Consider the following 15818-nt stretch of genomic DNA (forward strand, 5'->3'; position numbering starts at 1 on the left):
GGAATATTAGTTTCTAAAGCAAACATCTCTCAAACTTTTCTGAAGCGTCATCATTGCCTGTTTGTGATTCTTTCCGTCAGTGATGATGATGTTTATTTGGTCATATTCTCCCACAAGCCTTCACAGAACAACCGTATCTAAAATGAGATAAAATTAAACTCAAGATGGGCTCTAATATTGTAAGTAGTTGACATCTGAGAGCAACTGCTTGTACAGGATTTTGCTTAGGGGTGTCAAAGTAAAAGGTGCTGAATTACATATTAACGCCATATTTGTAAACAAAAATAAGAGCTGCAGTCGATATGACACTAACGGTCTGTGATTCATCATGCAAAACCCCAAAACTGTTGTGACATTTAATGTGAATAAGTTAAAAGGATACTAATATTTTTGCATGCTATTCTAGGTAACCTGCTCCAAGACTGGTCACATTATTATTTCCTTTAATGACAGCTTATGGTGAACACATTTTATTTTCCTCCACTTACATTAAACACAATTTCTCATGACTCAACCTTTTTGGTCAAAACTTTTCAGTTTCCTACTCCACTTATTTTATTTTATTTATTTATTTTTTTTACATAGGGGAAATGCCCGTTTGTGTGATATTTGTCAAACACGGTGACATCAATTTCCACTGTACATTCTGGCTGACAAACTCATTAGTCCTGATTTGTACTTTGTCAGTTTCAAACAGCACTAAAGCACAAAGTCTTCGCAGCCTGTGTCCTGTGACTGAATGAAGGGTTTGGCGTGGCCTTATGTCACCCAGTGAGACAGCGGCTGACAGACTGACGGAGTGAATGATGGCTTTTCATGAGGAGGAATGGCAGTTTTACAGACCACAAGCTGCTCCCAAACACTCCTCTGACCTTTCTGCACTGGATTGCCTGTGAGTGTGTATGCAGGCCGTGGTTGTGTGTCTTCAAGTATTTATTGACTAAGGCCTATACATTTTTTCCTGAAGTAGCAAAAATGTATAGTGAAAGGAACTGATTCCATTTAACATAAATGAAAATTACTTTCAATCCTTTTACAAATCATTCATGGTCCCATACTATTTATTCGCAGATTTTTTTTATTTTTTATTTTAATTTGAGGGTCATGTTGGTCATTTTATGTACTTAGTGAGATTCTCTGAGTTAAGAAAAGTCAAGGGTACAAGCTGTAAACATATTAGACCCTCAGAGCTCTATGAAGCGGCGTTTAAGGTTGCAACCGCAGAGAACATTAATTTATGTCCTATATACCCTGCACATGATAATGTCTCCAGAGCTCAATCATTTAATCCACCATGATGCGTAAAGTGACAAATCTCAGCAGGGATTACAAATGGCATATTTGCTCGCTTGCCTTATATCTCAGCAGATTAATTTCAGAAGAATTTAATACATTTAATAGGAAAACTCTAGTAGAAAAGTGTAGAGTTGACTGTTTCTGTCTAACTACGAAACAAATCTTTGTGCAAGCCTTCAATCAACAGGTTCTACACAAATGTTAAGAGTTGTTAGAGTTCAACCATTATTGTAAGAAGTTGCATTTTGTGGGGTAGAATTTAAATCAATATTCACAAAAAGACATTTGTCTGTGTTTTCTGAAAGAATTGGGATAGCATGGGGGATTTAATACAATGCGTCTTTTTTTTTTAAATTATTTCGTAGAAGGCAAGAGGGGCATTTACAGCCCTGTGTTAGCCAATGTATGTGAGGTTCTGTGGTGTCTGTGTTACCACCACTCCATTTTACTCTAGAGATAATATTGGCCTGTTGATGAGCCATGCCTGTTTCCTCCCAACATGACACCTGGCATTTACTAAAGAGTTCATTCTTTGTGTCATCAGACTGGAGAATGTTGCTTCCAGTGGTCTGAGAGTCCTGCAGATGCCTTTTGACAAACACCCGGGAGGTTGCCACGCCAGGCTTTCATCTGGATTGACTTACAGGCCTTACTGGTAGTTTGCTGAAGCGATGGTTGTCCTTTTGGAAGATTGTCATCTCTCAGAGGAGCACTGGATTTCTGATGGAGTGACTGTCATGGTTTTGGTCACCTCCCGATCGCTCAGTTTTGATGCCCTGCCAGGTCTAGATCGAGTCCAAACTTATTCAATTTATGAATCATAGAGGCCACTGAGCTTACTGGCACCTTCAAAGCAGTATATATATATATATTTGTACTATACGGACCTTTTATAGACTTGTGTTTGACTTTCCAAGTCCACTTAAATAAACGGTTCACAATCACAGTGAAGGTAACAAATATGGAAAAGGTGAAGTGCGGGAATTCTTTCAGGATGTGCTACACTTTGAACTGGTTTAGTAACAGGGCTAATACTAAAGTCAAACCAGAAAATGTGAGATGTGATTGTCAGGAAAAAGTTAATGTTCCACCTCGTTAGAATACGTACAAATGAACATTGTGTTTAATATTAACAAGCCAGGATTATTATTTTTTTGTTTGTTTGTTTCCTTTTATCAAAAAGGACAAACTAGCTGAGTCGCTCTAAAAATATTGTTTTAAGTTATTAACGTTTGATATTCAGCGTAGCTTACAGGCCAAATTACAGCAATCTTAGTTTTAAAGATGCAAGTCTAAACTCCGGTTGTGTATGTGGTACAGAGGACATGCTAAAGTTATCAACCAGAGATCCTGTAAGAAGATTACAACTCTCCGCTGCAATCACCCTCCTCTGTGTTAAGCTGCAAAAAAAAAAAAAAAAAAAAAAAAAAGCAGCAGGGTCTTCCTGCTCACAAAGTGGGCTTGTGCTGCCCGCTAGAGGCGAGACTGGGGAAGACACGCAGACGCAATAAAAGACAGAAATGCTCCGTAGTTTTGCTGTCCCTGCCCTGCTGGTTGTAGACATTTGCTGCCACCGTCTTTGTCTTCTAAGCAAGGGTGACAGGTTGCGACTACCTCTCCCAAAATATGGCTGCGTCCTGAGGAGAAAAAAGTAAAGAGGGGGAGAGAGAGAGAGAGAGAGAGAGAGAGAGAGAGAATCGGGAGTAAATAATTGTCATTCCAATGAAACAAGTATTTAAAATGATTACACAGAGAGACGCAAAGACAGAAGCAGGCGTCCTGCGTCCAGTCTGGGATCCACAGGTCTTATTTATTTCTCACTGACTCACGCTCCCGCCGTCGCAGCTAGAGCGCTTCTCTCACTCGCTGCTCTCCTCCCTTCACTTCACTTCCTTCCCTCCTCTCGACAGCATCCAGAACTATAGAGCAGCAGTCCCCCTTCACTCGTGTTGCTCCCCACTCCCTCCCTCTCTCCCTCCCTTCCTCCGTCTTTCTCTCACTGCCAGAGATCTCTCTCCTCTCTGCTTCTCCCATCTCTTCGCAGCCCTCTCCCCAGCTCGGTCCGCCACTTTCTCTGACGCACGACGAGGGGAGGGAGGGGGGATGGGAACCAAGTCGAGGCCGATATGATCCACATGCCCGTACCGCTGCCGCTGTGCTGACGGGAGACGCGCTCCTGAAGCCGTCAGGAGAACACTCTCACCCGGTTGTTGAACGCTCGCCCAAGAGGCGGCTCAGGAGGAGGAGGTGTAGGAGGAGGAGGTGGTGGTGGTGGAAAGGGTGGAAAAGGAAGAGGATGGGCAGAAGTGGAGGACTTGCATTTTAAACAAACTGCTTAGAAAAAAAAGAGAGGAGAGAGAGAGAGAGAGAGAGAGAGAGAGAGAGAGAGAGAGGGTATCACTGGAGAGCAAGAGAGATAGGGGGAGAGATCGCATTCTTATCACGTCTTCATTTCTTTTCTCTCCTCTCTTTCGGTTCAGCCACTAAGAGAGGGTGAGGAAAAGGGGGAGAGGAAAAGAGAGAGAGAGAAAGAGAGAGAGAGAGAGAGAGGGGAGAGAGAGTGAGAACGAGAGAGAAAAGGAGAGAGAGAAGAAGAAGAGGAGGCGAAAGGGAGAACGAGAGATTTACCAGATTCAAACTAGTGATCTTTTTTTTTCCCCCGATGCTTTCCAATTGCTCAACAAAACTAAGGTGAGCAGTTATAGACTATTTCGTATGGATCATGGAAAGTATTTACCCGATATTTGTGAGTGAGAGTATGTGTGTGTGTGTTTCTGTGCTTCTATTGATGTCTGCATAGCCACGGACTTCAAACAGGGCGACAGCGAGCGAGGATAACTGAGCAGGAATCCATCCTACTAATCAATACCCGTTTTGTTCTTGCTTTAGTCCCCAATTTTACGGCCAATGTCACGACGAAAGCCTGCATTATGCTTGGCATGTATTCCAACACGCGCTCTGCTGTCTTCCCTTCTTTTTTTCCCCTTTTTTTTTGAGTGAGGGTGGGTGTGGGGGGTGCCTTGGGTTGGCACCAAATCAGAGACCGTTCCTTGTAGACCGGAACTTGTTCAGCATCATTTTTTTTCCCACACTAACTCAGCGCGATGATGTCCGTTGAAAGGTTTATTATATATTTTAATGGAAGCTGGTTGAAATTTGCCAATTCATGACAAGCAGCACTTCTGCTTCTTCTTCTTCTTCTTCTACTTCTTCTTCTTTTTAATTCATCCGGGGCTCATTCTTATGCGCATCTCCTCCTCCTCTCTCCCTCCTCAATGCCCCGCTGTCTCTGTCCATGTCCTCCTTTGTGTTTTCCCCGTTCAGGCGGCTCAGTCACCCCCTTCCTTTTCTCGTTCTCTTCCCCCTCCCTCGCAGCCCGGCAACGGACCGGGAGACGCGGGACGCACCGGGCAACGACAGGACCCATCACCGCAGGAGGAGGATATGTGAAGTTGGAATCCCGCTAAACTAAGTACGTATATACCACTAGAACTGATGCACCGCGAGTGGGATTATTATGGTGCCAAATTTGCTCCGTGTCCTGAAATGTTTTGTTACTTTTTTTTCTTTCTTTGACATCGCATCTGGCTTTTTGATCTCTATAACACGGAGGCGGAATCAAATCCTGCTGGATTACTCATGACACGGGGAGACAACATGAAATGAACATCGTGTAAAGATCTTTGTTTTTTTTTTTTGTTTTTTTTTTTGTTTTATATTTTTTGAGGGATTCCTGCGTTTTTCATTTTCAATTGCCGGGATTTTGCATTCAGCACCACGGGCAGCGCTTTTGCCTGGGCCATATGCGCTTCTCTATTTTTGAGCTGAACAGCGCAGTGGATACATGAGTTTGCAATAATGGCAAAGATTTTCAGAAGCTTTGCGTGTGTGCAGGAGAAGTGTGTGGGAAGAGAGAAAAATAAAGGCAGATAGAGGGACATTAACACAAGTGTCTGGCAGACACATCTTTTTTTTTTTTGTCCTCATGAGAGGAATACAATTTTTTAGATGAAATTGACAACATTTCACTATTCTCACAATCACAACTGCTATTAATTTTCTTTTCGCCTCACAGCTGCCCGACAGCTGCACTTTTCTAAGCGTTAGAATCGCCCACTGTTCTTTTTACGTCTCGAATTGTTCCTATTGTCTTAAAAAGAGTTGGTTCTGCTAGTAAAACGGAATTTATCAGGTTTTCTCAAATTTGGACCAAAGACAAAAAAAAAAAAAAAAAAAAAAAAAAAAGTAAAACATTTTGTAGTAAAATGTGCCCCCTTGCATATCATGGATTTAACTGGAGGTAAAACACAAGAGGTCCCCTAATCTAAACACATTTCAATACAAAATACAATACTTGCTCATTCAATAGTAATGAATTATTTTTTTGTTACATAAATCAGTGACTTTAACATGTAAGGCTAAAACAAGCTCTTTATCAGCTTTGAATTAGTAATAGAGATATGTTCAGGCTGGGCTCAGCACAAAAGACAATTCTGTTGCACTGTTTTGTTCCATGGTTTAAACTTTGATTGCTCATGGATTGGAGATTCTTGTTATGCATTAAATAAAGCAAGGGACAGTGTCTCCTCGACGGTACTCTTCCTTATCCGCTGTTGCCTTCGTTTATTCATAGCGATAAGCATCTCTGCTGTGATTTATTGCGACCTTACCAGCACATCTGCTGTATAATAAATGACATTTCAGGCTACATAGTGAAGTGTAGTGTCTGACTGCAGAGAGCCGTTTGTGCTCTCTGGTATCATATTATCTATTTAAGAGTATAGGGCTTTATATTTTGTTTTAAAAAGGCAGCAATATTGCAGGATCTAAAGTGGTGTCCAGTGTCTTTCTATTATTCATAGGTATTCATTTCAAAGCTGCCGTCCATTCTACTGAAACTAATGCACTCTTTCCTGTATCTTCCTTTTCCTTTTCTGTCTCTGTCATCTCGAACTTCTCTTGGTTTCTGTGTGTTTATGTACATGTGTGTTTGTGTGCAAAGTGTGTTTGTGTGCATGTAAAGTGTGTGTGTGTGTGTGAGAGCATTAACCATAAGCCTTCCCTTTTCTTGCGATCTCATTTACCCTGGCATTCTCTGTTGCAGTGCTGTGAAGTGGCTCTGTCCCTGGAGCTGAAACTTCATCGCCGTGGTGTCAGCGAGGATGCTGTGGGTTACCTTGCTGAGCACCATAGCCTTAGGATGGACCACACCAATCCCACTGCTGGAGGACTCGGAGGAGATCGACGAGCCCTGCTTTGAACCGTGCGACTGCGAGGTCAAGGAAGGCATCTTCCATGTCCATTGTGACAGTAAAGGATTTACAAATGTCAGCCAGATCTCTCAAATTTGGAGCCGACCCTTCAAGCTCAACCTGCAGAGGAACTTAATGCGGAAGCTCTACTTCAACAGCTTCCTCCATCTTAACAATGCCATATCCATCAATCTGGGTAACAACGCCTTGCAAGATATACACGCTGGGGCATTCAATGGCTTGGGAATACTTAAACGACTGTTTCTCCATGAAAACAAACTAGAAGTTTTCCGAAACGACACATTTCTGGGGCTGGAGAGTCTAGAATATCTCCAAGCAGATTACAATGTCATTAAAAGGATTGAAAGTGGTGCATTCAGGCACCTTCACAAATTAAGAGTACTTATATTAAATGACAATCTCATACCCATGCTGCCGAATTACCTTTTCCGGTCTGTGTCCCTAACACATTTGGACTTGAGAGGTAACAGACTAAAGACATTGCAGTATAAAGGCACACTGGAGTATGTTGGGCGGAGCTTGATGGAAATCCAGCTGGAGGAAAACCCTTGGAACTGTGTGTGTGAGATTGTCCAGTTAAAAACATGGCTAGAGAGAATCCCTTACACAGCTTTGGTGGGAGAGATCACATGTGAGACCCCGTTCCACCTACACGGAAAAGACCTGCGGGAAATTAAACGCAGTGAGCTCTGTCCTCTTCTCACCGATGCAGAGATTGAGGCCAAGCTGGGAATTCCTCGGGTGCCATTCAGCAATGAGAACACTTGGCCTACTAAACCTTCCTCCATGCTCTCCCCCTTTCACAACACAGCCTCTTCTGTGGAGTACAAGGACAGACCTGCGAAGCCTACCAAAAAGCCTACCAGACGGCCCACAAAGAATCCACCGACTCCTCGTAGCATTTACCCAGGCCTCAACCAGCCCCCCATTGCTGGCTACCAAACAAGACCACCCATTCCAATAATCTGTCCAGCTAATTGTATTTGCAACCTTCACATCAATGACCTTGGGTTAACAGTAAACTGTAAAGACAAAGGCTTTCACAACATTTCAGAGCTTCTGCCACGACCCCTCAATGCCAAGAAATTGTATCTCAGTGGGAACCTGATACAGAAGATCTACCGTTCAGATTTCTGGAACTTCTCAAGTTTGGATTTACTACATTTAGGGAACAACCAGATATCCTATGTCCAGGAGGGTGCGTTTATCAACTTGCCAAACTTAAAAAGTTTATATTTGAATGGTAATGACATTGAGCGGCTCTCTCCTGGTATGTTTCGTGGACTTCAGATGTTGAGCTATCTTTACTTTGAATACAACGTCATCCGTGAGATCCAGTCTCATTCTTTCTCCCTAATGCCCAACCTGCAATTGGTTTTCCTCAATAATAACCTGTTGAGGTCATTACCCAATGATGCCTTTGCTGGCACCAACCTTGCACGTCTTAATCTTCGCAGAAATCACTTTGTTTCCCTGCCAGTTCATGGTGTCCTGGAGCATCTGACTTCCATCGTCCAGATCGATCTCCATCAGAATCCCTGGGATTGCTCGTGTGATATCATCCCTCTCAAACAATGGCTGGAAAAGCTATCCTCCGTCATTGTGGTGGGGGAAGTCACCTGCAACACACCAGAGTATGCTTTTGGAAAGGACCTGCGTTCACTTGAGGTAGAGGTAATCTGTCCTGAGCTGAAGTACTCTTCAGGTCCCTCTCCAGCTCTGCCTGGTGGGGATGACCTCACTACAGGGAGCTCTGAACTGGGGGAATCAAGTAGGAGAGGGGCTGTTCCACTGTCGGTTCTCATCCTCAGTCTGCTCATCCTCTTCATTTCAGCGGTGTTTGTTACTGCTGGGCTCTTTGCCTTTGTCCTCCGTCGCAGAAAGAAGCTACCTTTCCGGAAACGTTCTGAGGTGGACCTGACTGGGATCCAGATGCAGTGCAGGATTTTTGAGGATCCGCCGAGGCAAAGCTGTGCTGGCAACCCGGGCACGCCGGAGAAACCAACACCCAGTTTGCACACACATTCGCACACTACTCACACACATGGTCATGGCCACGTTTATGATTACATCCCGCACCCTGTGACTCAAATGTGTAACAACCCTATCTATAAGCCAAGAGAAGGAGAGATTGCTGAGGAGGAGATGGCACAGTTTTCAGAAAAGAAAGACAATGGCAGCAGTAGCAACAGTAACTATAGAACCTTGTTGGAGAAAGAGAGAGAGTGGACCTTGGCGGTCTCCAACTCTCAGCTCAACACTATTGTTACGGTCAACCACACCACAGCGGACATTTCAGGATTTCATGAGAATGGAGGGCTCTGCCCCACAGTGATTGACAGTCAGAGGCCCACGCCAACAGTGGGCTTTGTAGACTGTTTGTATGGGACAGTGCCCAAATTAAAGGACATGCATGTTGCACATGCGCATCCACCAGGCATGCAGTACCCAGATTTACAGCAGGACGCACGGCTGAAGGAGACATTGCTTTTCACAGCCGGGAAAGGCTGCTACCATGATCCCTCCCAAAGTGATTACCTCGAGTTAAGGGCCAAACTTCAAACCAAGCCAGATTACCTCGAAGTCTTGGAAAAATCCTACCGTTTTTAATAACTTTGTAGCCCGGTAGAAAAGAACAACAAAAAAACCCCAACATGATTTTGTCATTTTCACTATGCCACCTGACAGACAAAATTACTTAGACCAATCTTCAAGCAAAATTTGATAAAACAGCATGAATTAAAATAAATATGTGTAATTAAACAGTCACAAAGCCCCCACTCCCACTTAAATCACCTTTGAGGAGAGGTCATTCTCAGATGTTTCAATTAAGTGCCTTTTTTTCAGAGTAGCCAGCAACGTCAACCGTTATTTTTATAATATATAAATATCTCTATATGCCCTGAAGAAAGCAAAGGAGAAAAAAATGGGGCTCTGGGAAATAAAACACATGAACCATGTTACATCTGTCACTAAAATCCATTTGTATGGAGCTAACATGATGTGCTACTAGTTACCATGAGGACAAACGGGAGCTGGACGTCTCCCTTACTTTTTTTTTTTCTTTTTCTTTTTTTCTTTTTCCTCTCTTATTACTCAACTAGGATGTACAAACACCTGGAATCTGTGCACATTTTTTTCTTTGTAGGACATTATCAAAAGAGTTTAAAAAAAAACAAAAAAAAAACTTATATTCAAACTGAACTGCAGTTTGCTGCATGCACTCGCTTCAGTGCAGGAAGTGAGAGGATTTACTCAGAACTATCACGTCACTCTATGAACAGAGATACCGCAACACATTTATGGTTCAGTGTTCTATTTAATTTTTTATATCTTATTAATATGGTTATTACTATAAATGAAGACTTATGTCTATATCAGGGTGCTTCTTGTAAAGAAAAAGGAAGCGCCAATACAGGGATGGTAAAACATTTGTGAATATTATTACGAGACCATACTGAAAAGGGTTTTCTGAATATTTCCCCACTCTTTGTTATGGCCCCACCCCCTCTTCCCTTCTCATTGCTTCTGGAGTTCCCATTGCAGTCCACTAACAGCTTTGTAGTGAGCACTTTTAATGTTTTCTCTTTCACAAAGATTTGAAGAAAAAATGTGCATATATTTATTCTGTAATTTCAGTGAAGAATTTTATTGTAAAGATAATGTTAAATCAATGTATAGTGATTATGCGTCTGGTATAGCCTTCTTAATAAAAACAAACTCTTTAATCTAATTGATGAAAGTGTCAATACCAATTCCAGTGGGACATGTGTGGAGTGGAATAACAGGGTGTGTATCTGGTGTAGGATGTGGTCAGCCATTAGCTTATGCTAGACTCAAAAAGCATGCCAGGCCAAGAAGCAGTGCAAGGTATGACAATACAAACGTGTTAGTATTCACATAATGGGATTTGCATCCGATGTATCTAAACTACATGGAAAGCATAAATACAGGGTGCTGATTTTTTTTCTTCTTCTTTTTTAACAAAGGGACTCATTTTCATATTTTAATGCGCAGTTTGACTTTATTTTGTCCAGTACATTGCAGAGTTTAGCCACATTTAATCTAAAACCAAAGTGAAACACAACCCAGAAAAAAGTAGAGTAAATGCCGCTGCCTCTTGTAGAAGATATCTCAAAAAGTAAAAGGCAAATAAGTGAGGAATGCCACAGCTGTCGCTATCTGAACATGTATCACTGATGTATGCAAGTAAAAGGGTGAGCGATATCATGATTGGAAAATACTTTTGTAATTTATACATTTCATCATTTGGCTCTCTCATCAAGTTGGCTATGTGCTTTCACTCCACTGGGGGGCGATAAAGTGTTCTGCCATTGCAGAAATGTTGTCATTATATAAGCTAGATTGGGTTTAGTTGACAGATACACACACACACACACACACACACACACACACACACACACGCACATGCACACACACACCTACACATGTGACTACATCATGAAGATATTATCTAATTAACTTATTAAATCTACACTATGAAATGAATATGTAATTTACTGTAGGAAATCATAATTTTATGTGATTTTTAATTGTATACCACAGGCTCCTTTCTTAGCCTCCATTCTACAAACAGTGAAAAGGGAATTTTAAACAAAGGCTGAGGGTTGTGTCAACTATGGATTGATTTGCTGTAGAAGTCAATATTTTCAACCATTAGACTCTTTGTTTCTTATAGTAACATTTTTTGGGGGAGAGATGTGAAGTAGTCTTGTCATCCTAAACCTTGTAAGTACAGTGAATCTAAAAAGTTTGCACATCCATGTTAAAATGCCGGTGTTTGGTGATGAAACCACTGAGACCAATATAAATTCTTTGAGAATTTTGTTCCACCCTTAATGTGACTTTTAACCAACACAACCTGACATTATTACATAACTCCGTTTATTTCGGTGGGAATGAATATCCATAGTAAATGTTTATTTGGAAATATTTGGTCGCTCGTCTTTGCGATACTCTAGACTTGTTCGACTGTGAAGGCATCTCTTCTGTTCAGCCCACTGTAGCCACCCCACAGGTTTCCAATCAAAAGGAGTTCTTAGTTGTTGGTAGACCTTTCTGTGAAAAAAAAGTAATTTGTTTGTGGAGAAGTCATTATTTTGTGGATTTTGAAATGCATTATGAGTTGGTGTGCTAAAAGTTGAATTCAGTTTTCTAGCAGAAAACTGAATTCAGATGTGAAAACATTGATAGTTGGGAATGTTCATGGTGTCCTTCACATTGATTAAATCCCCCGTATCCAGCTGCAGAACATCAGTCCCACAGTATGATGATGACACCTCCGTGCTTCAGTTTATGTATCAAGTTCTTCTGGTGATGTGTAATGTTGTTTTAGTCCCAAGCAAACATTTTGGGATTATGGTTCTAAAGCTCAACACTGGTTTGACAAGACCATAACACATTTTCTCATGATTAGGCTTGAAGGCTTTTCATACATGAAAATGCTTATGTTTTTTTTCTGTCTTACCATTGTACCCCAGGCCCAGATAGATCACTATCAGTACTTGTCAGACGTCCCTGCACTCCTCATCACAGCCTCCCTGGCCAGTTTTCATTGTAATATCATCACCTTTGGAGGAAAATCTAGTTCTTGATAATGACAATGTTGGTAGATATTTTCTACACCCGATGTGTAGTATACATAATGCCTTATAAAGCATTTTGTGCACGTCCTCTGATTGGCACCTTTTGACAAAGAGATCCCTCTGATGCCTTTGAAACTCTGCAGATTATTGTGTTTGCTCTGAGATGCAGCACAGGAAATGTCAGGAAAAACTTACTAGGATGACTGAATTTATGTCATAGTTAAGAAGAGGCGCTCTAATGGTGACAGGTGTGTACCGATACCTATTTAAGATGAGGTTGTATAGGGTGGCCAGCCAGAACCCCGCAAATGAGAGGCTGACCACACTTTCATTTGAGTTGCATGTGAAATAGGTTACATGCAAGCTTTAAAATGTTCTCAAATGATTGATCTGGGTCTCAGTTGTTTTGGATCACAAAAAAATAACATATCACAGGTATTTTACACTAAGGTATACTGACACCTTCACTGTGTGTTAATTGGGAGATGGATTCAGATTTTGTTTAATCCCTTTGCTTTGATTTCAGTGAATTAAGTAAGTGATGCTTATTTGGAAATATAGTGTTATATTGCCTAATATATGTCAACATACACAAACTAAAATGTAGCAAACCAAATTTTATTTTCTAAAAACATGTTGAGGTATTGTTGATGAGTCATCTCCGGTATCGGTTATCAGTGATTCAGTCTGCAAGCTTGCATTAAATTGAGCATTTTATCTCACGTCGCCTTCATTGTTCATTTATTTTTGGCAAGTGCTGCTGATCAGACCAGCAAATGACACATTCATATCAATTCTTCAAAAGTGTGGCCGTATAATGTCAGGCCTCTTTTCTTTTTATTGCTTTCAGAGGATGTTACGGTGCTGAAATGTGATAATCTGCTCCGCCTAATTTGTCTTGTTTTTCTGCACTTCCACACATTCACACACAGAAAACACACAAAACTTTAGTCTCCATGAATACAAGGTCAGATTATGCCATAAACAGTTTTAGTGTGCACTCAGTTTGATTAAAAGCATGATGTATTACTCTGTTAACCTAAACCCTTACCAACTCCAACCCACTCTGAAATTAACAGATAAATAAAACATGGCAATTGTTAATGATTTTATTTCCTTTTTACCCTCCCCATTGTTCAATCAATAAATGATTACACAGATGAGCATTGAGCTTTACTCCAGGACTTTTTCACGTGTTCTTGTTATTCTGCTTGAACATATGTTGGCCACTTGGCTGTGAAGGTTGCTCATATTTCTTCGAGAATAAGAATATGCTATGATATAAACCCATGAGTAAAAACACTTCCCGCCATGTCCTGAAAATAAGCTCATTGTGAAACTGGTAGTTTTACACTGGACCATGAGTCCAAAGTGTACAGATGTGGTGAAATTCAAGTTATTTTACTTTCACTTAATACATCTGTGGTTTATTTCTTGAGATTCTATTTGACCCCACATTTTTCTATAGAAGTTTCTTAAGCAAAAGCATACATGCAATTTCCTATGTGGATGTTGCTCAAGTGAAAGCATTTATGGAATACATATTGCATTCTCGATATCCTATGAGGAAATTGTAGCTTTATAACTACAATGCCTATACAAGCTGAAATAGCATTCAGTTTTGCAAGTTTTTTGAACTGTGCCTGCTCTCTTTACTTCCCGTCATTTTTTTATTTAATTACTTTCTAGTGGATTTTTATGTCAGCAGCGTACACTTATTACCACAGCTGTCTTGATGTTTATTTCTATATCTGCCGTCTGACATGACATTGCCATGATACTGCTGCTGTTAATTCTTCAGGAGATATGAGATACCATAATCCTATTAGAAGAGCGTCAGCAGGGTCCTGTGACAACTCTGAATTCAGGACAGCTGTTAATTGTCTGCAGCTGCGCTGGGTAACATTTGGAGTAAAATTGATAATGGGGCAATCTAAAATTGGGATCTTTTTTCAAACTTGGTGTGGTGTGATGTTTTCTCCTTCTCTTTACTTACCTTTTTTTTATTTTGTTTTACTTACCTTATGTTGTGTTTTGGCCTCTGGTGGTATTTGTCTGCACTGCACATTGGAGGAAACGTGCTGTCAGTGTGGATCTGTATGCATTTATGTGCACTTGTGTGTGCATGTCACGGACTGTGTGATGTTATCATCTGCTGCATGGATTGTTTGCTGATTTGTTTTGTGGTTATTTGAGTGAAAATTGGCTTAGACTTTGATTTGGAATTGCAGCCCATTATAAATGGAGAGGAAAGACAAGAGGAATTCTGCTTTTGAAGAGCAGCATTGATAACTGGGGCAAGCAAAGACCAACAGCTTAGGAAGGTGTGACAGAACATTGAATCAACAGAAGGAGGTTCTGAAAACAGTGCCTTATAAAGAAAATGAACATATGTTTAATCATCTAAAACTGCGAGTGTTATGAAAAGACAAAAGAGTAGGAGGAGACAAAGAGCTACTTAGTAGTATTGCATTTTTGTGTGTGGTATACACCTCCTTTATTGTAGTAAAATGCAACATTATCTTTAGTTTGCTTTAAAAAGAAAAAGTCAATCTGCATCTGACCACTGTGCTGAGTTGCAGTGATGCAAATGCTACACACAAAAATATAAAGTTGTGTGCCATTTGGGTGATCCAGAGAATCTTTCTTTGCTTGTATTTTTATCTAGCAGCTAACATGCTGGTGCTGATGGGTTATGTAGTTCTGTTGCTTGTTATGTAGCTCCATCAGCTCTGATCAGTTATCCTATCCCCAGTAGAGAAAACAATATCATTACTGTACGATGCAGCCACTGCCATCTTTTACAGGAAATATTGTGTCCAGAATGATGTCCAATGTTAGTTATCTGTCACATTGTGTGTTACATACATTTTAAAGTTACATTCTGGTCTAACCTGATGAGATTTACTGTGCCCTCTGCAAATGGAGCTTTTTATGGCTTTCGACAATGGTTTTTCCTTTTGCATGAAGATCAGATTTTATTTTATGTTTTTTGCATGGTAGTTTTCTAAAGTTATGGGTCTCTGCAATTCCTTCTGAGTTACTTTAAGGCTCTCTGTTGCCTCTATTCATAATGTCCTTGTTACCAGGACTGTTAGATTGAGTGGGTGAGAGCTGTCTTTTACTTCTACTTGATTCATGACTGAACCGTCCTCTTTGAGATGTGCAGCGCATGGGAAAACATAACCTGAAACTCCTATAAACTTCTTACTAGCTTCTTTCTTGACCTGCCTGCTGTCTTCCTTTATCTTCAAGACGCTGTTTCTTTTACTCTCTAACAAACCTCTGAGCCTTCACAGAAAAGCTTTATCTTAAAGCAAATCAAAAGCAAATGAATTGGATTCACTAATTAGGTGACTTCTAAAGGCAAGTGGTTACGATGGAATGTATTTCAGGGCATCGTAGCAAAGAGGCCTGAAGACTAATGCGTGCAGAACTTTTCCGATTTTTATTTGTAAAAACCATAAATAATAATAATAATAATAATAAAAATATGTAATAATTTTCCATTTCACAGTTATGCTGAATTTTTTTAATTTATGATTACATAAATTCCATCGATATACACAGATGTTTTCTAGAAGTAATGTGACAAAGTGTCAAAAGGTTCAGTTCAAGTTCAAAGTTCAAAAAGTTCAGAAGG

The 15818-nt window shown here is 40.6% G+C and overlaps 1 protein-coding gene across 4 annotated transcripts; it reads left to right on the forward strand.

Moving 5' to 3' along the window:
• Positions 1-3139: 3139 nt before the first annotated feature.
• slitrk3a (SLIT and NTRK-like family, member 3a) lies at positions 3140-15393 on the forward strand. Of its 4 annotated transcripts, none has more exons than XM_007574821.2 (3): positions 3140-3987; positions 4621-4768; positions 6401-15393. In XM_007574821.2, the coding sequence occupies exon 3, from the start codon at positions 6459-6461 to the stop codon at positions 9177-9179; it is 2721 nt and encodes a 906-aa protein (XP_007574883.1). In that variant the 5' UTR covers positions 3140-3987; positions 4621-4768; positions 6401-6458; the 3' UTR covers positions 9180-15393. The 4 variants fall into 4 exon arrangements, with proteins under 4 accessions (XP_007574883.1, XP_016517681.1, XP_007574882.1 ...); XM_016662195.1 differs by having other exon boundaries at positions 4630-4768; XM_007574820.2 differs by having other exon boundaries at positions 4672-4768.
• The last annotated feature ends 425 nt before the right edge of the window (positions 15394-15818 follow it).

The sequence above is a fragment of the Poecilia formosa genome, unplaced genomic scaffold, assembly GCF_000485575.1.
Source record: "Poecilia formosa unplaced genomic scaffold, Poecilia_formosa-5.1.2 Scaffold362, whole genome shotgun sequence".
In the NCBI taxonomy this organism is placed as follows: domain Eukaryota; kingdom Metazoa; phylum Chordata; class Actinopteri; order Cyprinodontiformes; family Poeciliidae; genus Poecilia; species Poecilia formosa.